This window comes from Peromyscus maniculatus, chromosome 21 (genome assembly GCF_049852395.1).
Source record: "Peromyscus maniculatus bairdii isolate BWxNUB_F1_BW_parent chromosome 21, HU_Pman_BW_mat_3.1, whole genome shotgun sequence".
NCBI lineage: Eukaryota > Metazoa > Chordata > Mammalia > Rodentia > Cricetidae > Peromyscus > Peromyscus maniculatus.
The window spans coordinates 4,374,850-4,397,764 of record NC_134872.1 but is presented as its reverse complement, the minus strand read 5'-3'; the positions used below and the strand labels follow the sequence as shown (position 1 = coordinate 4,397,764).

At 52.3% G+C, this 22,915-nt stretch overlaps 2 protein-coding genes, 1 non-coding gene and 2 pseudogenes across 7 annotated transcripts in view; 2 read left to right on the top strand and 3 right to left on the bottom strand.

Moving 5' to 3' along the window:
• The window catches only part of LOC102905475 (H-2 class I histocompatibility antigen, Q10 alpha chain-like), a 159,160-nt gene that overhangs the window by 23,937 nt on the left and 112,308 nt on the right, over positions 1-22,915 (bottom strand). The window lies entirely within an intron of this gene.
• LOC102922462 (H-2 class I histocompatibility antigen, Q10 alpha chain-like) overlaps positions 1-22,915 on the bottom strand; it is a 97,480-nt gene that overhangs the window by 23,937 nt on the left and 50,628 nt on the right. For 2 of the 3 annotated variants that reach the window (XM_076557280.1, XM_076557281.1), the window contains one exon: positions 16,907-17,335. The exons of the other annotated variant lie outside the window; for it this stretch is intronic. In XM_076557280.1, the coding sequence (XP_076413395.1) occupies positions 17,331-17,335 (5 nt within the window). In that variant the 3' untranslated portion in view covers positions 16,907-17,330. Of the gene's footprint in view, positions 1-16,906; positions 17,336-22,915 lie in introns of those variants that run through there. 3 annotated transcript variants of the gene reach the window in all.
• On the top strand, positions 309-7,373 carry LOC143269908 (vacuolar protein sorting-associated protein 52 homolog; annotated as a pseudogene). Its single transcript, XR_013046702.1, has 15 exons — positions 309-591; positions 1,084-1,234; positions 1,933-2,033; positions 2,126-2,267; positions 2,377-2,434; positions 3,092-3,225; positions 3,573-3,728; positions 4,160-4,278; positions 4,743-4,866; positions 5,047-5,142; positions 5,227-5,334; positions 5,493-5,558; positions 6,185-6,296; positions 6,504-6,622; positions 6,774-7,373. The product of XR_013046702.1 is annotated as a vacuolar protein sorting-associated protein 52 homolog (transcript).
• Positions 1,534-1,644, top strand: LOC121826058 (U6 spliceosomal RNA). Its single transcript, XR_006068384.1, has one exon. It is a non-coding gene; the product is annotated as a U6 spliceosomal RNA (small nuclear RNA).
• Positions 17,770-20,953, bottom strand: LOC143269993 (H-2 class I histocompatibility antigen, Q10 alpha chain-like; annotated as a pseudogene). Its single transcript, XR_013046807.1, has 6 exons — positions 20,858-20,953; positions 20,389-20,655; positions 19,941-20,216; positions 18,144-18,419; positions 17,904-18,017; positions 17,770-17,781 (listed from the first exon to the last, which is right to left on the bottom strand). The product of XR_013046807.1 is annotated as an H-2 class I histocompatibility antigen, Q10 alpha chain-like (transcript).

The window sequence follows — 22,915 nt, the reverse complement described above, 5'->3', positions numbered from 1 at the left end:
AAATCGATCCGGGACTGTATCCTCCAGCAGAGGGGAGCCACATGGGGTTCGGGGAGGTCTGATGCAGGTAGCTGAATGGAATGGCATCTCTTGGGTTTCTGTCACTTTGGGGAGAATTCAGGAGGAGGTGCTGCTGGTCTGCAGAGCTCCTTGTTCACTGGGTCTCTGCACAATCAGATCACAGCCTGCGATGCTGTCCTGGAGGTCAGTGGCCCTCGGCTGTGGCCCCTGACAAGCTCGGACCCGTCATGCCCTCTGCTCCTGGTTTTGTTGTTGTTGTTAGTTTGTGTCCCTTGGACAATGAGATCTCCCACCCTCCTGGGCTGTTGACTGGGGTATTCACCCAGACACTTGGTGGCTCACTTGTCCCCGTCAACCCTGTGCATGCCCACAGTGTTTTCTGCCCTCCCTGTAGCACATGGAGCAGATGTTGGGAGCTTTTCAGAGTGACCTCAGCTCCATCAGCTCTGAGATCCGGACACTGCAGGAGCAGTCAGGAGCCATGAACATCCGACTTCGTAACCGACAGGCTGTTCGGGGGAGACTTGGGGAACTTGTAGATGGGCTAGTGGTGCCCTCCACTCTGGTCACGTGAGTTGCTGGCTGGGAGGGTCATACTGTCCAGAGCAGGTGGTTGGGCTGGGTTACCTACCCAGTTTACAACACGGGTCTAGGCTGAGGTTTGTCAGGTGCAGTCTAGAAACCAGGTGTGCTGGCTCATGCCTATAATCTCAGGCTTGGGAGGTCCAGACAGGAGGATTGCTGCAAGTCACCAGCTTGGACTGCAGAGTGGGATTTTGTTTAAAAAAAAGAAGTGCATTCTAGAAATTAACCGATGGGTTAATAACTCCTAACCCGCTTTAGCCACCACAGGATAGGACATAGGTTAGGAGTGATCCAAGGTCAGGTGTGTAGTGGGGACCTGTGGGGTGCGGGGCTCAGGGGTTGAAAACTTGGTGCATATAATGAGGGTATGAGATCATGGAGAAAGGTAGGAAAGACATGAGCGGTGAGGGGTGTGGTTCGGGTGTTTCAGGACTGGTGAGGGTCCCTTCTGATCACCCTGTCCCCCCTTCTCCTCAGAGCAATTCTGGAAGCTCCAGTGACAGAGGCCAGGTTCCTGGAGCAGCTGCAGGAGCTGGACGCCAAGGCAGCCGCAGTCAGGGAGCAGGAGGCCAGAGGCACAGCTGCCTGTGCAGATGTCAGAGGCGTGCTGGACCGGCTCCGGGTCAAGGTGGGGAGTGGACCCCTAGGGTCACTCCCCAAGAACCCCCACTGCTTCCCTCCAGGCGGTGCATGTTGGCTCTCTCATTCCCCTGAAAATCTAAGGAGGCTAGAGATGTGCCTCAGTCGGTAGAGTGTTTGCTTAGCGTTCACAGAGCCCTGGGTTCCCTCCCCAGCCCTGCAGACATTGGCGTGATGGCCCTTGTCTGCTGTCCCAGCACTCAGGAAGTGGCAGAGGAAAGATCGGAAATTTCAGAGTCGTTCTCTGCTAAGAAGGGAATTTGGGGCCATCCTGAGATACATGAGACCCTGTCTCAAAAACCAACAGCATAGAAACTAAAATTAGAACAGTACAGAGAAGATTAGCATGGCCTCTGTGTAAGGGATGACATGAAAATTCATAAAGCATTCCATACTTAAAAAAAAGAAAAACAAACCTGAAAACATAAGGCAGGGCCTGGTGGTAAGCGATTTTACCCTGCACTCGGGAGGCAGAGGCAGGGGGAGCTCTGTGAGTTCTACAGAGTGAACTACAGGGTGAGTTCCAGACCAGCCAGGGCTACCCAGAGAGACCCTGACTCAACCAACAAAACATAAAACAACCAAAGTATTCTCTCCATTACCTTTACCTTCACGTCTGTCATCTCCTAACTTTCTCCACAGGGTAAAAGCCCGCAACTTCATGGCCTGTTTGTCCCCCACGTCTAGGCAGTGACAAAGATCCGCGAGTTCATCCTCCAGAAGATTTATTCGTTCAGAAAGCCCATGACCAACTATCAGATCCCCCAGACAGCCCTGCTGAAGTACAGGTCTCCACCCCGGGACAGGGGCAGGGTGGCTTGTGAGCTTCTCAGCAGGCAGCATGGACGTCCAGGGGTCTGACTCGCCCTGGCCCTTCCAGGTTTCTCTATCAGTTCCTGTTGGGCAATGAGCGAGCAACAGCCAAGGAGATCAGGGATGAATACGTGGAGACGCTGAGCAAGATCTACCTGTCTTATTTCCGCTCCTACCTGGGAGCTCTACCTGGGCTCATGAAAGTGCAGGTGAGCCAGGCAGGGAGAGGTGCCCCTAATAGTGGCTTGGAGGAGGGGTGGAGCTCCCCACCCGCTGGTGGTGAGGAGCCATGGTTCAGCTCTCTGTTATTTTCTCTAGTACGATGAAGTTGCCGAGAAAGACGATCTAATGGGTGTGGAAGACACAGCAAAGAAAGATATCCTGGATCAGCTGGGCAGGGGGGCTCACACATTTAATCCCAGCACCCGGGAGGCAGATACAGGTGGATCTCTGTGAGTTCGAGGCCAGCCTGGTCTACAGAGCGAGATCCAGGACAGACATCAAAACTACACAGAGAAGCCCTGTCTTGAAAAACCAAAAAAAAAAAAAAGAGAGAGAAAGAAAGAGAAAGAAAGAGAGAGAGAGAGAGAGAGAGAGAGAGAAAGAAAGAGAGAGAAAGAGAGAGAAAGAGAGAAAGAAAGAAAAGAAAGAAAGAAAGAAAGAAAGAAAGAAAGAAAGAAAGAAAGAAAGAAAGAAAGAAAGAAAGAAGGAAAGAAAGAAAGAAAGAAAGATAGACAGATGTCCTGGATCAAGGAGCCTCAGGCTAAGCTCACAGACGGGGTGCCTGGCCCCAGCCCAAGGGTTCTGCTTTTCACCCTCTCTGTGGGGTGGAACCTTTGAGGATGTGAGAGCCAGATCTTCCCCTCCCAGAGGTTGTAGACTCCCTGAGGCCCATTACAGGTCAGATGAGGCAAGGCCCTGGTTCTGGAAAGGGGTGTCCCGGTCACAGCTAGCTTCTGGGCTCCCTCAGGTCTTGGCTCCATGGGCCTGGTGTGGTCAGTCTCGGTGATTTCCCTGACTCTGACCTGGTCACGATTCTTCTCGAAGCCGTCCCTCCGAAGCAGGAACACCATCTTCACCCTGGGGACCCGGGGTGCTGTCATCTCCCCCACCGAACTCAAGGCCCCCATCCTGGTGCCCCACACTGCCCAGCGTGGAGAGCAGAGGGTATGATGAGCCTACCCCTCTGTGGTCGGGGTTGAATCCCCTCAGGTGGGGACTTTGGGGGCCCCTGGCCTGCTGTGATGTGGGGGGCTAGGTGCCATGCACTGAGGCACACAGAGGGAGACTGCTCATGGGGTGACTGTCAGGGGCTGAAGAGGATGTGGGGGCAGCAGCAGCCGGAGGGAGGGCGTTCCTGTGTCCTGTGCCCCTCTTCAGTGCCTGTTCAGGGCGCTCCTCCCAGCCTGGAGGTCAGGTGTGTGGGGTCTTCTGAGCTCTCATATCCTGAGATGTGCTGAGGCCCCACATCCACGGGGCCAGCGTCCGACCCCACCCTTCCCTCTGCCCCATAGTATCCGTTCGAGGCTCTCTTCCGCAGTCAGCACTACGCCCTCCTCGACAATTCCTGCCGTGAATATCTTTTCATCTGTGAATTCTTTGTCGTATCTGGCCCAGCTGCACATGACCTGTTCCATGCTGTCATCGGCCGCACACTCGCCATGACTCTGGTAAGCCCCGGATTCTGTCTTTTACCCTCCATTCTCAGGGCTCATCCACAGCCAACGGGGTCACAAGTGGCAGTATTGAAATCAGGGGTGTTCCGTTCTAAAGAGGGTAAAACTTTATCTCACAACATGACCCCCCAGGGAACCCTCAGAACTCGGGGATCCTGTTAATTCCTCTGCTTTTCCACAGCAGAGAGCAACACCTCTAAATCCTGGCCCTTTGCCTCCATCCCAAGCTCAGCCCTGGCTTCTGCTGTGAGGAACTTACAGAGTGGAGGCCTGTGAGCAAGTCAGGGCCCCTGGAGGGGCCTGTGGACAGGGAAGGAGGGGTCTCCCTAGCCAGGGCCTTGTCCCGTAGAAATGTCCATCCGTTTGCTCACAGCCACCCGAACAGCAAACTGACATTCCATTGCCTGCCTGTTGCTGTGCCACAGAAACACCTGGAGTCCTACCTGGCCGACTGCTACGACGCCATTGCTGTTTTCCTCTGTATCCACATCGTTCTCCGATTCCGCAACATCGCAGCCAAGAGGGATGTCCATGCCCTGGACAGGTCACCGAGCCCTGGGCCTGGGTGCCTAAAGGCTTCAGCTTTTTTTTTTTTTCCTGAGACAGGGTTTCTTTGTGTAGTTTTGGTGCCTAGATCTTGCTCTGTAGACCAGGCTGGCCTCGAACTCACAGAGATCCACCTGGCTGTGCCTTCTGAGTGCTGGGACTAAAGGTGTGCGCCGCCACCGCCCGGCCAAGCTCCAGCCTTTTATCTTACACAGACAACTCCATCCTGACCCTGACTCTTCCTCACCTGATATCCTTCCCCCTCCTGTGTGTGTCCCAGAGGCAGCATCGGACACACACACACACACACACACACACACACACACACACACACACACACACACACACACACACACGCACACACGCACACACACACACACACACCATTCCCCTGAAGCGCTGCACTCCCCCGGCCTGCCCGCCCCCCAGCCAGCTGACCTGTGATTCTGATTAAGCCCGCAGGTACTGGGAGCAGGTGCTTGCCTTGCTGTGGCCTCGCTTTGAGCTGATCCTGGAGATGAATGTCCAGAGTGTCCGCAGCACCGACCCACAGCGCCTTGGGGGCCTGGACACTCGGCCCCACTATGTGAGGGCTGGTGAGGGTCACAAGGGAATCTTGTGGCCACACTCAGTGTTGGGGTGGTCACCCTCAGTGGTGGGGTGGTCACTGCAGGAGGAGGGAGGGACTGGGGACAGGAGTTGCAGAGGCAGCTGGGAGGTTGTGTCTGCCAGGCAGGCTGATGGGAGTCTTCCCACCTGCTCCTAGATCACACGCCGCTATGCTGAGTTCTCCTCTGCGCTTGTGAGCATCAACCAGACCATCCCCAATGAGCGCACCCTGCAGCTGCTGGGACAGTTACAGGTGGGGCTGGCAGGACAGACTTCCCTCAGGGGGCGGGGCCTGTGATCTGGCTTTCTCCTTCCTGCCTGTGTGTGGCTTGTGCAGGTGGAGGTGGAGAATTTTGTCCTCCGAGTGGCTGCGGAATTCTCCTCCAGGAAGGAGTAGCTTGTGTTTCTGATCAACAACTACGACATGATGCTGGGTGTGCTGATGGTAAGGCTGCTCCCCCGGGGGTCCCCAGGGCTGTCAGCCTCACAGTTCAGTGCCTGAGCCCTGATTCTGGCAGTGTCCTCAGGGTGGCCTGACTGGATGGGGGTGGGGGTGCTGGCCTGAGGCAGCTCCCAAGTTCCTCCTCCCTGTGTCTTCCTCAGGAGCGGGCAGCTGAGGACAGCAAGGAGGTGGAGAGCTTCCAGCAGCTGCTCAATGCTCGCACACAGGTAGGGCCTGGGCGTGGAGGGAGACCTGGTGCTGCTGGGCTGACCTCAGTGTGCAGCCATTACGACTCACTGCCTTGTTGCTCGTCTGGTTCACTTAATTTTTCTATGATGTTAATAACTTAACAGCAAAGTAAAACTATAACTGTGTATGTATGTGTGTGCACATGTCAAAACAACCAGTTCTGCTCTGCAGGGGATTATTAGTGTGTGTATGTGTGTGTGTGTGTGTGTGTGTGTGTATGTGTCTATGTGTGTGTCTGTGTGTGTGTGTGTCTGTGTGTGTGTCTATGTGTGTGTCTACATGTATGTGTGAGCACGTGTGCAGCACATGTCTTGAAGCACATGGAGTCAGGACAACTTCAGGACTGGGCTCCTCTCTTGCTTCTCCACTGTGTGTTCTGGGGGCCAGTGGCCAGCTCTTCCCCCTGAGCCAGCTCATCGGCTCTTGGTTTTGGAAGAGACAATCCTTGGGTCTTCCTCTACACCTTGTCAGACCACCACCTAAAAGTGGAAGCTCACGGAGGCCGGCTGCTCTGTAGAGCGTTACCTCCTAGTCGTCCCACTCCAGGCTGGGGTCCTTTGTCCCCTGGACTCCTGACTCTGTTCCGACTGGCATGTCTCTCTAGGAATTCATTGAAGAGCTGCTGTCTCCCCCCTTCGGGGGTCTGGTGGCCTTTGTGAAGGAGGCTGAAGGTTTGATTGAGCGAGGACAGGCCGACCGACTTCGAGGGGAAGAAGGTATGAGCTGTTGTCAGGGACCGTGGGGAGGTGACAGGAAAGGACAGTGAGGTGCAGCTTACAGGTGGCACAGCAGGGAAGACCTGGCTGGGGGGTAGCAGGGAAGCCCGGCTTGATGGTGAGCATGCCTGTGCCCCGGGCAGACCTTGCCGGGGTGGATGGTCCCCAGGCCTGGTCACTCTCTGACACTCTGTCCTCCTGTGGTAGCCCGAGTCACTCAGCTGATCCGTGGCTTTGGGAGTTCCTGGAAGGCCTCCGTGGAGTCTCTGAGTCAGGATGTAATGCGGAGTTTCACCAACTTCCGAAATGGAACCAGCATCATCCAGGTGCCTGCCACCCCAGCCCTTTGCCCGTGTCCCCCGCTTGGGTGTTTCCTCGCTCTTTCCTCTGGGAAGGTCAGCGACCAGCTGTGTCTGAGCTGTGAAGCTCTGACCGTCCTGCCCCTGTCTGTCTGACCCCCGACTCCCCTCTGTGCAGGGGGCGCTGACCCAGCTGATCCAGCTCTACCATCGCTTCCACCGGGTGCTGGCACAGCCGCAGCTCCGGGCACTGCCGGCCAGGGCGGAGCTCATCAACATTCATCACCTCATGGTGGAGCTCAAGAAACACAAGCCCAACTTCTGACTCGGTCCCCGGGGTGGCGGCTCCCATGCGCTCTGAATGTCACACACTGACACTGGGACCTGGCGGCTCCCACGGGCTCCGCATGTCACACTCTGTCCCCTGGGTCCCCTTCCCCTTCCTGTTGTCTCTCAGGCTCCCACACTCCTCACCGCCTCTGCTGCAGGATTCTGCCTCAGCAGAGCGTGGGCAAGTCTGCTCCTCCCTGGACGTGGAGGGGACGTTATCATTCCTGTCCCTGTCGCCTCCTCCCCTGTGTGTTCACACCTGTGAAAGCTCCCCCACCTCAGTCTCTGATGTCTCTCAATCTTAGGACAGGGCAGTGGAGGCGGCCTTCCCTCTCTTGTAGCTTGGTCGTCTGCGGTCTCCACTTGAACACTAACCCATCACCTCCTGGCTGGGGGTTCAGGCTGTCTGTCTGTCAGTAGGCAATAATAAGCACTTAATGTATTGTGACAGCGTCCCTTCCTTTGTCCTGACGCCTTCGAGTTCTCCATCATTTATTTCCTGTAGACCTCTCTGGTTCCCAGCCTGGGGGGCATGAGGAAGAAGGCGGGGTGGTAACCTCGGTCCGTCACTGTTTCTGACCCAGGGTGGCTGGTTTGCTTAGGAGGGACTGCTCTGTAGCTCTCCAGGAAGGTGTCACATGTCACAAGGCCTGGGGACATGGACAGCTTTGGGCCCTGTCCTGAGGCTACCGTGGGAAAGTCCACACGACTCTGGGATTGTCTGTCTGAGCCCCTAAGTGGCTGTCACAGCTCCTCTGGGGGGGGGGGCTGCACCCCTGCACCCATATGGGGCCGGGGTGGACCTGGCTCCAGAGCATAGGTCTTGTCGTTTCCATGTGGCCCTTCCTGCTGCCCTGCTGATGTGCCCAGTGAACTGCAGAACAGAGCTTATCAACCTTCCTGATGCTGGGACCCTTTGATACATTTCCTCACGATGTGGTGACCCCAACCTCAAAATTATTTTCAGTGCTATGTCATAACTAATTTTGCTACTGTTATGAACCCTAATGTAAATATCTGTGTTTTCTGATGGTCTTCAGCAACCCCTATAAAAGGGTCTTTCAGCCCCCTAAGGTTCGTGACCCACAGATTGAGAACCACTCTCTAGAGTGAAGGAACATCCTTGACCAAGTCTTTTGGGGATTTTCAAGACAGGGTTTCTCTGTGCAGCCCTGGCTGTCCTGGAACTCACTCTGTAGGCCAGGCTGGCCTCGAACTCACAGAGATCACGTGCCTCTGCCTCCCAAGTGCTTGGACTAAAGGCGTGAGCCACCACCATCCAGCACCCCTGACCAAGCCTTAAAAGCCAGTATGGTTTGTAGACCTGTAATCCCAGCTAATTGGGAGAGTGAGGCATGGGATGGAAAACCTGCTTGGGTTACAGAGTCAGTTCAAGGCTATCCTGGACCAGGTCTTAAAAGTAAAGGTGCTGGTGGAGAGATGGCTCAGCAGTTAAGGGCACTGGCCGCTCTTCCAGATGTCCTGAGTTCAATTCCCAGCATCACATGATGGCTCACAGCCATGTATAATGGGATCTGGTGTCCTCTTCTGGCATGAATGTGTATTGCAGCTAGACTGCCATATACATGAGATAAATAAATCTTTAGAAATTAAAAAAAAAGTGGGTGGGGGTGGGGAATGTTGTTCAGTGGCAGGAACTCGCCAGGCAGACAGCAGTCTATAGGTTCCTTAGACAATGGGGGAAATTTCAGGTGAAAGAAGCGTCATGTCCTCCACCCCATCACGTTCAGGTCCTTGGCCAGTGGCGGCTGTGAGCCTGTGCACCTAAGGGTCTGGCATGTTGGAGCCCAGAGAAGGGAAAGGAAGGAGGAAGACTCTTGATTGGGTCACAGGTCTCGTGGGCGGAGTCAGTGCTGTCCTTATGGACCTTGCCCTGTCCTCCACCATTTTTCCCCTTCCTCGGGCCTAGTTTCAGTTTACAGTCTCTCTCTGGCTCCCAGGTTCCTTGAGACTTACCCGTCACAGTACTAGGCTGTGCGGGGCGAGGGTAGGGGTCACGGGGGATACAAGCTCACCCCAGACCCGGCTCTGGAGTCCTTCATGGTCCTTTCTCACCACACCTTACCACCTACTCCAGCCCCTCCCCAGGTGTCAGTCTTGGGGACCCCTGTGTTCTGGTCTCTCCTTATAGCCCTGGCTGTCCTTGAACTTACTTGTGTGGATCAGGAACTCAGAGATGCTCCTGCCTGTGTCTCCTGATGGCTGGGATAAAAGGTGTCCAACAAGAAACCGGGGACCCTTTCTCTGGGTGAGTTACATCAAACTAAGTTAGTGGGCTGAAGTGTGGTTCAGTTAGGACGCACTCAACATGCAGGAAGCCTGGGTTAAATCCCGGGCCCCGTCAACAACGAAAGAGAAGGAAGCTAACGCTGTGATGTGAGGGGCTGTGAGAGGACAGCCGGTTCTTCAGTGTGGCCCAGACAGCCTGGGAGGCTCCTGAACCCCCCAGCAGTTGGGGACTCTGCAGCCTGCAGGCTGATGGGACATTTAACTTTGCCCTGTGGGTCTCGGGACCCTCGGAAGCCGCGATTCCACCAATGGCCGTCAGGGGGCAGCAGGACCCAGGATCGGAGCTGGTTCAGGTCCCTGCCCACCTGAGCCCCTGTGAGCCCTGAATGATGGGGAGGCAGGGGGGTGTCGCCCATGCCCCTTCATTCCTGAGCAGAGAGGGACTTTCCCTTCAGCCCCGAATACTCTGTTTTGCGGTTTGCTCGAGTCCTTGTGATCTCCGGGCTGAAACTCAACTGCAGAGGAAGATTTCTCCTCAAGCTCCAACCCAGATCATTACTCAACATCACAGTCTCCAGTTGTGGAGAATCTCTCTCTCTCTCTCTCTCTCTCTCTCTCTCTCTCTCTCTCTCTCTCTCTCTCTCTCTCTCTCTCACACACACACACACACACACACACACACACACACACACACACACACACACACACACACACACACGATCCTGGCACCTGGCATGCTGAGACAAGACAGAAAGATCAAGAATTCAAGGTCAACCTGGGCTACTACAAGATTGAGAAAACAGGCACACAGGTCAGCAGGTCTGGGGCCACTCTGCAGGGGGAGTTGTGTCAATTTCCCCTTCCCTTGCTTATCTCCAGGACCAGTGTGAACATCTAGTGCAGGGGACCCTGGAGTCGTGTAGGTGGGGCTTGGAGGTGACCCCTCGTGCTGTACCGACCCCCAGTACTCTTCAGGGTGGTCTGTCTTTAGAGAAATCTCATTTCCCTCCCTTTATTTTTTTTCTTTTAAAAAAAATATTTATTTCTGTGTGTCTGGGTGTTTTTCCAGCATGTGTTCATGCACCATGTGAATGCAGTGCCCCAGAATGCCAGAAGAGGGCGGCATATTCCTTTCTTATGGGAGGGTGTGAGCTGAGAACCTAACCCAGGTCCTCTGGAGGAGCAGTGAGCTCTCTTTATCCATGAACAATCTCCCCAGTCCCATATTTATCCTTGGAAGTGACATCATCTTCATTTTCATTCTGAGTTTTCTGTGGTTCTATTTTCTACAGCTCAGGGCCTCACTCAGGGCCTGAGCCACCAACACCCCCGACCCCCTGTAGAGAGAGTTTGAAAGGAGAAGCTGTGTGTTCTCAGGGTCAGAGTCCAAGCCATGTACACACTGATCAAAGAGAAGGAGTCTGTCCCCACTGTGAGCACTCTACAGGAAGGTCTGGTGTCCTCCAGCACCAACACAATGTGAACACAACTCACACATGGAACTTTCCAGGTGGCCAGGTTCTCCTGGAAGGTCCCCAGCTCAACTGGGTGTGTTGACAAAGTGTTTCTTATACTCTACCCATGTCTATGTTTTAATTTGTGGCCTCTGATTACATCTTTATCCCAAAGCTTTAGTGCTAGCCTTTGAAATAACCACAAAACCTTGTCCTTTGAGATTTTCCCCCCATATATTGGGAATGTGGCTCAGTGAATAGAGTTCCCACCTTGTACACTCCGGGCCCTGGGTTCAATTCCTCAACACATCCAAAACTAGGGTGGTGGCACACTGGATGGGTAGGAGAGATGACTCCGTGGGTACAAGGGTTTGCCACCAAGTCTGACCACGTGAGTTCAGTACCCAGAACCCACAGTGGGAAGAGAGAACTGGCTTCCCAAGTTCTCTTCTGACTACACACACACACACACACACACACACACACACACACACACACACACAAACACGCACGCACGCGCACGCACGCTCACACACACACATACACGCACGCACACGCACGCACATAGCTGGTACATGCCCTCATTTGCACACCACACAGTAATACTATAAACACCTAAAATAGTTTAACATTTTCCTTGATTATCTTTGTATGACTTAACTTTCAGTACTGACGGTTTCTCCTCACAGTGTGGGTTTTGGACACAGGCGAATTCACCCACTGAAACTCTGGAGGAAAACTAGATACAAAGTATACACTTGTTTTTCCCTGTTCTTCAACATGAAATCTTGTTTCCTCTTTTGATTTTCGTTACATTGATTTACTATTTCTGTGAGGGGATGCGGGTGTCATGATGTCTGTGTGAGTCTCAGAGGATAGCTTCTGGGAGTTGGTTCTTCCCTTCATGTGGCTTCCCTGGATGGAGCTCAGTTCATGAAGCTTGGGGACAAGCCCCTTCACCCCTGAGCCATCTCGATGGTCCCCTTGGAGACCAGTGGGTTTGGACTTTTGCGTTTGAAGGTTCTCTGCATTCCTGGAATTGGCTCACAGGAGAGCCGGCCACCCTGACATTAGAAAAGGCGTTTACTGCCCTGATGAATAACAGCATTGCCTTGGGTTGCCCTGGCCAGCAGGGTCTTCAACAGGGACCTAAAGGGAGGGCCGTCGAATGAAAGGGACAAGAGACACAAAGAATGAGAGCAAGACAGGACGTCTGATCAAGCTCCAAAATTTTATTTTACTCTCAAGGCATATATAGGTAGGCAGAGGGGGTTGTGAGCAGGAAGGGACTTAGTAATGGAGGTTGCAAGCAGGAAGGGACTTAGTTATGGGCTGTTCGGCCAGCAGGAAATGTTGCTCTGAAGGTCATCTATCTACCCTTGTCTAACTGCCTAATTGCTTAACTGCAGCTCATTCACCTGAGGTCTGAGAAGAGGTTCTGGTATCTGTGGGAAGAGGTTTCTGGTGCTCTGGAGACTTAAGCAGGGCCTAGATCTAAGAAAAGAGGAGAGAAGCCCAAATATGGCAGCATGTGTGTCAAGGGTCACTTAGGCTTATGGCTCCCGTCATCTCCTCCCTTTTAATTATTTATAAAGGTCCAAGGTGGAGCTACAAATTCGCCTGGTGGCGATGGGCGTTAACCAAGGAGGGGAAACATTGCCCTGATCCCTCCACCACCACCACCACCCCCCCCCCCCGCCCCGGTTTATTATAGGTGTCTTTTGCTGGAGGAGGGGCCCTGGATGTATTCATCCTTAGACACCAACCCCTATGCAATCAGGGATATTCCTGGGGGACCCAGAGGCAGAAAGCTTGGTCCTCCCCCTGCAGTGCCATTGGCCTCTCACCTTCCTTGGTACCCAAGCTCTTCCCAAGTGGGGAAAGCTTGCATGTTTCTGGGTTTTCATCCAGTTCCCAAAGGACAGTCATCGCTGAAAGGCTCTGAGTGGCCTTGATCGGCAAGATGAAACCGACGATAATGGACCTGTATAGGTTTGGATGCCAGGGAGTCTATTTGTTTTTTGATGAATCGGGTTAGCCTGCCAATTACAAAAGGACCCAAAGTTACCAATAACATGATGCTGACTAATGGTCCTGTGAGAGGAATCAAAAGGGAGAACATGGATGATCTCCACCAGTCATCTGCCGTGGAGAGAATCACTGCTTATGTAGCTCTAGGCTAAGTTTATGTAGCTTATTTATCTGGGTTTCTACAACTCCAGACTTGTTAATATAACAACAACACTCTTCCCTCAGAAAAAGCCATGTCCCACTATGGTGGTATTCTATTTGTACTGAAATGTGATTTTAATTATATGTTAATAAATAAAGTTGCCCAGGGGTCAGAGCTATTAGAGCCATAGAAAGAGTGTGGCAGTGGTGTATGCTTTTAATCCCATAGATCTCTGTGTGTTCAGCCAGCATTGGAGACATATGCCTTTAAGACCTGGAGGGCTGTACTTACAGGCAGTGACAAGGCAGTCATGTGTTTGGGTTTACAACCAATGAGAAGGCAGAACAGAAAGACTATCTAAAGACAGACACACAGGAAGTAGGTCTCTTTTGGGGAGCTAGGAGCACCACAGGAGGAAGGGTAAGATTTTAGCTCTGAGCTCTGACCTCTCGGCTTTCTCTTTTACATTGGTTACATTTAATAAGACATTGGTAACATCTACATCCCACCCTTTCTGCCTTCCGCAGGTCCAAGGCCCATCGGTTTGTAGGGCAACCTATGCAAGGGAGGTTAGCTGCCTCTGGAGGGAGGACAGGGGTGCTGCAGAACCCCAATTGCTACCTGAAGTTGTTTGGACAGGAGAGCTGTTGTTATGAGGGAGTGACCCAGGGCTCCTCCTGCCAAGCCTGCAGAGACCAGGGAGGTGGTGAGGGAAATTCCAGCCACAAGGGGCAAGAAGACAGCATTTTGGCTTGGGCCATTCCATTCTCTCCCATGTACCTGTCCCTTAGCAGGAAAAATGGCATCATGAATTGTGCAGTCAGAAGAGGGGCATCCTACGCTTTCCTCCCTCCAATAAATTTTGCAATTGTGGGCAGTCTGACCCCACCCCCAGAGAAGAAAAAGAAAAGTTGTGAGTGGGCTATATACACTGCAATCAGGTTGTATTCCTCCTAATCCTTCTTGGATTGTGGGTGTTGGCAAATGTTGATCTCACGCCACCACCGCCGCCGGTGTGATCTCCTGAAGCTTATAAGAACCTTCTTAATAGACAAAATCTTAGACATGTTAGCATTATAACAGTGGTGGACTTTATCAGAGCAAAATTATGAATCCTTGGAGCTTCAACAAAGCATCAGGATAGCCAGAGAATGAAATCTGAAATGTGTCATTTATATATCTCCAAAGTCTTATATATCTTTTGACAAAAATTAATAAAATACATTTAGAACAGAATTTTTAGTTCTAATCATATTTCTATAAGTCACCATGCCTAGCTGTTTCCAGTGTGGCCTTGAACTCTCAGAGATCCAGGTTGATCTCTGCCTTTGGAAGGCTAGGATTAAAGGCGTGTGTGCCACTATTTTCTGGCCTCTATATCTAGTGGCTGTTCTGTTCTCTGACCCCAGATAAGTTTATTAGAGTGTTCAATATTTTGAGGAACACAATAACACCACAGTGCTGTTTGGGGAGGTGGAGGTTTAAGAGCTGTGACTTGCTGGAGAAAGTGTGTTACTGGGGGGAGGAGGGGCTGTGAGAGTCAAACCATCTGCCTCCATGTTGCTGTCTCTGCTTCCTGTTTCCAACTGAAGATGTGAGCTCTCAGCTTCCTGCTCCAGCTGCCATGTCTGCAGCTCTGGCCTTGATTGCCTGCTGTGATGCACTCTTATCCACTGGAGCTGTAGTCCAAAGAAACCCTTCTAAATGTTGCTTTGGTTATGGTGTTTTATCATAGCAACAGAGAAGTAATTAACACAAACACATAATTAAAAAAAATAAAATTTCAGACGGTGTCACTATGTGGACCAGGCTAGACTGCAACTCACAGAGATTCACCTTCCTCTACCTTCAAAGAGCTAGGAATAAAGGATGTGCCAGTATGCCACACTAAAAAAAAAAATCTATAAAACAATAGCTCTTTGCTCTGTTCATCTCCCCTGTACTCTGGACACCTTCCCTTCTGCCCTCCACTGCCACAGACAACCTATCCATGTTGATTCCCTTACACTGTAACACAGGCATCTTCCCACCACAGCACTTGCTCCAGGAGACCAGCAACTCTGTATCACTCCCCAGTGTGTCTTAGAAACAGGACTTCATCTCACATCTGGAACAGTCTCCGTGGACTGATCATAATGGACACTCCTGTGTCCCCTGTTGTGAGTGGATTTCCTCCACCTCAGATGGAGACAGTGACTGCTGACCAAGGAATACATCATCCAGGGTCAGCTCGCTGAACCCTGAGCTCACTGGTCACTCAGAGGAGCCTGGGTGACTCAGGGATAACCACTGAGCTGACCACCCCAGTGTGCATGTCACTCACCCAGCTGCATCACTGCAGTCCCCTGCACAGCTCCCAGCTGCTCCACTCAACAGTCTCCTCTCCCTCAGGAACTGCAGCTGGTTTAACCCTGAGAGGGAAGCGCTACATTGTGTCAGCTCCGTGAACCTGTAGCTTCTTGTGTTTCCTGAGCCTCCTCAGCTCCTCCTGGCTCCAGCAGGGATGTTTCAGTCTAAAGGAAAATTCACACCCTCACCTCCCTCTTCTACAGAAGCTCCCTTGATTAACACAACCTCAGGCCACATGCTGTGTGTCCAGTGCAGCACCAGGTCCCCTCACACTGAGGTCAGAGTCACCTGAGCTTCCCCTCAGCAAAGCCCTCCCTCCCTCTCCACCTGCCTTTCTGATCCATGATCCTATTTATTTTTATTCATTCATCAAAAGTTTATTGAGTACGAATGTTTGCTGGGTCCCAGACACTGGAAGTCATCATCCCTCACAAGACAAAGATGTCAGCATCATGACAGAGATTGTCACCTTCTTGGTCTTCAAACATCTCAGCTAAGGTTCCTGGAGCTCCTGATTCTAGGTCACAAACCTAGAAAACTGCAGGGGCCGGAACCTGGAGCAGGGGTGAAGTAATTTCCATCTCTGGTGTTCCCACAATCTATTTTATAAAAGGTTCATTAATTGTATGTCTATGAGTGTTTTTCTTGGCTGTCCGTGTTTGTACCATGTGTCTGTCTGGTGTCCACAGGGGCACTGGAAACCATGGAACAGGAGTTATGGACAGTGTGAGCCATGGTGTGGGTGCTGGGTTCTGAATCGGGTCCTCTGCAGGAGCAGCAAGTGCTCTTAACCCCTCAGACAAATCTTCAGTGCTTGGGATTATTTCTTTTAAATAAACTTAAATCTAGAGTAGATTCAGCCTGTAAATCCTTGAGTCACCACTGGGGGCAGCACCAGGATTCCCAGAGACAGAGAGGGGGAGGGGACCTTGAACAGGACCCAGCTCCAACAGGACAGACTGAGATGAGACCCTGTGGATCCCTCCTCTCTGCTCATCCTAAAACCTGGGTTAGATTCTAAAAGATGGGGAAGGAGAGAACCTCAGGGAGGGGCCTGGAAGGAGGCAGGAGCTCAGGAGACTGAAGTTCATGTCCTCAGCCCACAGTCTCCTGAGTCAGGGGCTTAGCTGGGCCTTGGGGGACAAGGATGGACAAACACCTCTTTTTTTTTTTAAGATTTATTTATTTATTATGTATACAGCATGTATGACTGCAGACCAGAAGAGGGAACCAGATCTGATCATGGATGGTTGTGAGCCACCATGTGGGTGCTGGGAATTGAACTCAGGACCTCTGGAAGAGCAGTCAGTGCTCTTAATCTGTGAGCCATCTCTCCAGCCCGACAAACACGTCTTAATGCTGTCACTCAGGGAGCCCAAGGGACAATGAGACAGGCACCATTCACAGGAACAAGAACAGGCCTAGTCCTCCATACAAACTAAAAAGATAAATAAACAAAGAAGACAGGGTGAAGAGCCATGGCCAGGTCAGAGCCCAGGCTGACCTGTCACAGCAGCCCTGGCTGCCCACAATCCTGGGGACAGGACAAGGCTCTGTCATCCCAGTGTCCCTGTGATCACAGACTCTCAGCATGTGGTTCAAGTGATGAAGAGAACAGAGCCAGGAGGTGACAGAGCTGAGGAGTGACCATGTCACAGCCAACAATGGACTGAGCTCCACCTGGGCACAGTCCTGTTCACACTCAGCTCCCACAGCCTCATCTTGTCCACCAGATACACACAGCATAATGAACACAGATTCTGGAAGGTTCTCCATGCTGCCATTTATTTCCTCCACAAGCTCTAAGTATTTCAATCCTTTAATTTAACCAACAATCTACCTGTCAGATCAAGGTTGTGAACAACCAAGTTCACATTCAGATTCTTATTTTCAGTGGGGAGTCAGGGGCTGCAGCTCAGGGCAGCATGGAGGTGACAGGATGGAGATGTCCCCTCCTGTCTGCTGGACCAGGAAGGTTGGCTGTGGAAGGGAACACAGGCAGTGCAGGGACAGGGTCCTGCTGTGCAGGGGTGGCCTAGGCTCCCCAGTTCTTCACATTGAGCCCACAGGGTCACAGGGAACATCAGACACTGTTGCTGAGAGTGAACTGAGGGGCTCAGGATGTCACAGGAGAGACCTGAGCACGTCTCTGTCACTCTGTCAGGTCGGGCAGCTGTCTTCACGCTACAAACAAGAGTCATGAACAATCACTGTGAAGACAACATCCCAACACCCACCACTCACTCAGAGGGGATTCTGGGAGTCCCTGAACCCCAATCATGTCCACTTTGCCCCTCCCCAAATAGGTCCCCAGAGTGTCACCTTTACAGTCTGGGAGAGACACATCAGAGCTCTGGCCACTGTCCCTACCCAGATTAACACACACACACACACACACACACACACACACACACACACACACACGAACATAAAAACAGGGCCCCAAAGATTTCCCTGATGGAGCTATCATGGATGGCCAGAACTCATCAACATCTCCAGTCACTTCAATGGCTTCAGGGACAATCCCGCTCCCCACACTTACATGGAAATGCAGCATAGTTCTCTCTTCTTCTACCTGTGAGAAGAAAAGCTGTGAGAGACCAGGGAAGACCCCGACCCTAGGAAGTTTCCTGAACTGACAGCAGACCCAGGTTAGAGACAGGAGCAATGAGGCGTGTGGATGTTTCCCATTAGTGAGGCAGAGCACACTTCTAAAAGGGGCTGAGAGAGAACCAGACCTGACCTTTCCTACCTGTGTTTCTCCTCCTCCACACAACAGCCACCACAGCTCCAATGATGGCCACAGCTCCAAGGAGAACCAGAACAGCAATGTTTGCCATGATGGGGACAGTGGACTGAGGAGGCTCTGGGAAGGGAAGGACAGGAAAAGAGGTGAGGGTCATGACCCCAGCTGTCAGCCCTGGCCCTGCTCAGATTCTGCAGAAGGCTCCAGCTTCCCCTGACCCCAGCTCTGCACCCACACCCTCCTTACCCCATTTCAGGGTGAGGGGCTCAGACAGCCCTTCATGGTGCACATGGCATGTGTATCTCTGCTCCTCCCCAGAAGGCACCACCACAGCTGCCCACTTCTGGAAGGTTCCATCCCCTGCAGGCCTGGTCTCCACCAGCTCCATGTCCTGAGTCTGTTCCTCCCCATCCCTCTGCCAGGTCATGGAGATCTCAGCAGGGTAGAAGCCCAGGGCCCAGCACCTCAGGGTGATGTCTCCTTTCATTGTTGGGTGATGGGTCATATGTGTCTTTGGGGGATCTGTGTGGAAGATTTAAGAAATCCCACAATTAAGAAGATAAACTGAAATTTGCAAAGACAAAGTTAAACCAATGCTGACACTAAACTGTGTCTGTTTGGACAATTCTGTCATCACACTAGTGACCTCAGGTAGAGCTGGTCCCCTCATCACAGAACTGCACATTTTCCTGGGGGGACTCAGTAGCTAAGAGGGAATCCACGTGAGCCAGCAGGTCAGCATGGTCTTCCTCATGTGATGTTCTATAGCATTAGTTAGGTAGTAAAAGAATAGAACGAAAGGAAAATAATTAATTTCTGTATGTATTTAAATTCATATCAAAATAAGAAATCAAGTACAAGACCTACATGAAGGGTGCCATCAACTCCTGCTGCCACCACTGAGGCACAATCACTGTGCCCATCTTGCTGACCAGCATAACTGTCTGTCCAGTGAACAGCCATCACCAAAGTGTGCAGCAGAAATGTGGTGAACCTCTGACACTCAGCCAGAGAAAATGACTCCCCAAGTCCTGCCTCTGGGGGACCAGATACAAGGTATTGTCACCAGGAGCCCTGGAAGTGTGCTGTGGAGCCCAGGGCAGCACTCCCTGGGACACAGCGGTGCTCACAGGGGTGTGTGGATCGTCCCTGTCACTCCTGTCCTGGAGCTGCAGAAGACCCTGTCTCTGAGGAAGTTCAATTCCTAATCCACTGGGGCAACACTGTGACTTGTTGGGGCCAAGAGAGAGCAGGAGGGCTCTGGATGTTAATATGGCAGAAAACAGTCTAAACGCATAGGAATCGTTCTTGATTAAAGGGAACACTGACCTAACTTGTCTAATTATGCAGATTAGCGGTCTCCCCTGGCACCTGTAGAGACTGAAACAAAAAATAATACAAGCAGAAGAAGAAACAATATCACCCCAGTGAAGAAGAAAAACTGTCTCAACGCAAAATAATATCTAAAAAAAAGAAAAGAAAGAAAGAAAGGCAACTCCACGATTTAGGAGTTTTTCAGGGCACACTATAAATGCTCACACGACAGTTCCAGGAATGGATAGAATTGGGGTGTGTGAGGGATGATAACCTCACCCACAGGGATACGGGAGAATGTATTTTTGGAAGGTTCTAGAAAGTGGGTGAACCAGCCTAGGGTAGGGGCGTCCATGTCTCCCATCAGGAAAGGAGACTTCCGGTCCTGGCGTGTAAGGCTGACACACTCAGATGACAGGACTCAGTTTCCACAACCCTGGTGTGGGCAGAGACCCCGACCTGGAGAGACCATGGCTGACAGCGGCTGCAGACTGCAGGAGCCACTGTGGTTAGGTCGGGATCTCCTCTCCCTCCTCTGAGACAGATTTGCAGCTGTCCAGGGAGAAGGCTGAGCCTGGGGATCAGTGCGGTCCCTGCCATGCTGGATCAGGAGACCCAGGGACACTGTCTGCCCTGAGACAGGGGCATGACCCCAGCTGAGGGGTTTCTTCTTCCTCTGGACCTAGCCCAGCCCGAGGGCAGAGGGAGGAGCTGCCCGCGGCCCTGCACCTGTGCGCTGCAGCGCGTCCTTCCCGTTCTTCAGGTATCTGCGCAGCCACTCCAAGCACTCATCTTTCAGGTAGGCCCTGTGTCTCTCTGCCTCACCAGCCTGCTCCCACTTGCGCCGGGTGATCTGCGCCGCGGTGTCCGCCGCCGTCCACGTGGTCAGGTCGTCGTTCAGGGCGATGAAATCGCGGCCGTCGTAGGCGTCCTGACTGTACCCGCGGAGGAATTGCCCATCGGACCCAATGTGACAGCCACACCTACGCTGGTAGGTGTGAGAGCCTGCGGGGACCTCGCGGTCAGTCCCGCCCACCGGCCCGCCCCGCGGCCCCGCCCACCTGCGGACTCCCCTAAACTGAAAGTGAAACGGGGTTCAGGTCCATGGCTCTCCTCCTGAACCTTGAGACCCCAGGCGACTCCTGCCGGTACGTAGGGACGTGGAAGGATCACGCACCGCCCTCGCTCTGGTTGTAGTAGTCCAGCAGGGTCCTCAGGTTTCCTCGGAAAGTCTGCTCCCAGCCCTTGGCTCTCCGCGTCTCCCTCAGCAAATACTCCGGCTCCTGCTCCATCCAAGGCGCCCGCGGCTCATATCTCGGAGTCTCCGCGTCGCTGTCGAAGCGCACGAACTGCGTGTCGTCCACGTAGCCGACTTCCATGTACCGGGGCTCCCCGAGGCCGGGCCGGGACACGATGGTGTGGCAAAACCGCAGCGAGTGCGAGCCTGGGGGCAGCGCACGGTGAGACCCCGACCTTCCTCCGGGGACCCCGGGCGGGTGCGCGGGCCGGGAGGGGAGCAGGGCGCGGGGCTCGGGACGCGGTGGAGAAGGGCGGGAGGGTCTGGCTGGGCGATGCGGGGACGCGGCTTCCCCGGGGCCGCCCCCGCCCTCCCCGCAGAGTCGTTTCCCTCCCGACCCCGCACTCACCCGCGCGTGTCCGGGTCGGGGCCAGGGCGGCCGCCAGCAGCAGGAGCAGCGCGCGCGGAGCCATCGCCCCCATCTGGGAACCGGGGCGTCTGAGTTCCGCGGGCTGCGTGGACTTTATAGCCCGTGACCGCGGCGACGCTGATTGGTTCTCCGGGATCTCGTCATCCAATGGGGGTGAGAACAGGACACTTGTTATCCATCATTGTCTGGGCAGAAGGACCCCACACAGGTCCGGAACTGGAGAAGTGACCTCACTGCCTGGGGACTGAGACTTTGCTGAACCCTGTGCTGCGGGATGGAGCGCTGTGTGTCATGGTGTCTCTGAGCCGCCTAAGGACAACTGTCTCCTCAGGTTAGTCAGGATGTAACCTAAGAGCACGAAGTTTCCAGATAAAATACACACAGCACTTAAAATGAATGTTCAGGGAAACAGGTGTTATGGGAGTCCTGGTGAGGATGTGGGGCTGCCGTGGACACGTTCATCGGGAGGTGACTGGAGTTTTCACAGCTCTGGTCAAGCACTTTTGACACACTGTGTGTTACATGTGACTTTCCGTGCTGGAGTCTCTACTCTCCTCTGCTTTCACTTTCTACTTCAGTTATGTGTGGCTGGGATTTGAAGACATCAAGTCAACATCCACAGAAAGAAGATATTTATAAATTTAATTTAGCTCCACACTACTGAATGGGGATGAAACCTTGAATCCCCCGTGTGTACCACTGCCATGAGAATTATCCTCTGCCCAGTGTCTACACTGCACAGGCCTGAGAAACTCAGAAGACAACTTTTATCAGATTCAGGGTCCCACAGGCCTGTAACATTCATCTCCCTCATCTCATGAGCTTATAAAGTGTGAGAAAATGTCAGAGGGAGAGTGCCATGGATTGTGTAACTTCTACTACTACACTATTATCATTATTCTGCTTTATTATTACAACCACCTGGAGCCACAGGTGATCGATCATCAGGGAGAAACACTAGGAGTCTGAGTGTAAGCACCACACTGTGAAGACAGGATCCTGAGTGAAAAGGCAAAGTGTCTATTTACAGGTGAGATTTCTGAGCCGCCCCCTGCAGGTGAACACAGGAGCCTGGTCTCTGTGGAAGTCTGTGTGGTGCTTGTAGGCCAGCACCTCTGCTTTAAAGAGAAGCATCTCTCCACTGTATTTCAACCTGCTTGTTCTTGCCATTGTATTCCAGCAGTGACTTTAGATCCAGAGTCTGAAGAGAGGAAGGAAGAGGAGGGTGAGGAGAGGAAGAGAAGGCAGCAGAGTCTGCCTGTGTGTCTCTCCTGGTGTGTTGTGGAATAATCTTTTTGCACAATGTGAAGAAATGTCACTTGCATTGGTTCAGTAAAATGCTATCAGCCAATAGCTGGGCAGGATTATCAGGACAAAGAGAATGTTAAGAAGAAGGGTGGAGTCTCCAGGAGATGGGGAGAGAAGCAAGATGAACATATTATACCGAGGAAAAGTACAGAGCCCCTTGGTAGAACATAGAAAAGAAATATGGGTTAATTTTAGTTATGGGCTTAAGTTATAGATTTAAGTTATAGTTATAAACAAGCCTAAGCTATAGGACATGAATTCATAATTAATAATAAGTCTCTGTGTGGTTATTTGGGAACTGTCTGGTGGGACATAAAATTCTACTTACAAATGTGGGGCCCTGTGTGTGTGTGTGTGTGTGTGTGTGTGTGTGTGTGTGTGTGTGTAGAGAGAAAGCCTAAAAATGTTTCTAAATACACAATAATGGAGTCACACGCAGCTTCCTAGTCTCATGTCTCTCATGCCAGCACAGCACAGAGATGTGTCTCCTGGAAGCTGCTTGTGTGCTTGAGCCACCAATGTACCATGAGCTGAGCTGAGTGGTTGGTTTAAGGTTTTGTCCATGCAGACAGAAAAGGTTACAGATACTCAGTAAAGCATGTTCGGATGGAAAAAAAAAATCTAAACAGGTTACTGTGTTTAATATATAACAATGTGCATAGACTTAAGAAAACAAAATGGGTAAAGACATTCACAGGAAAAAATAGTTTAAAAAATAGCAAAGTCTTT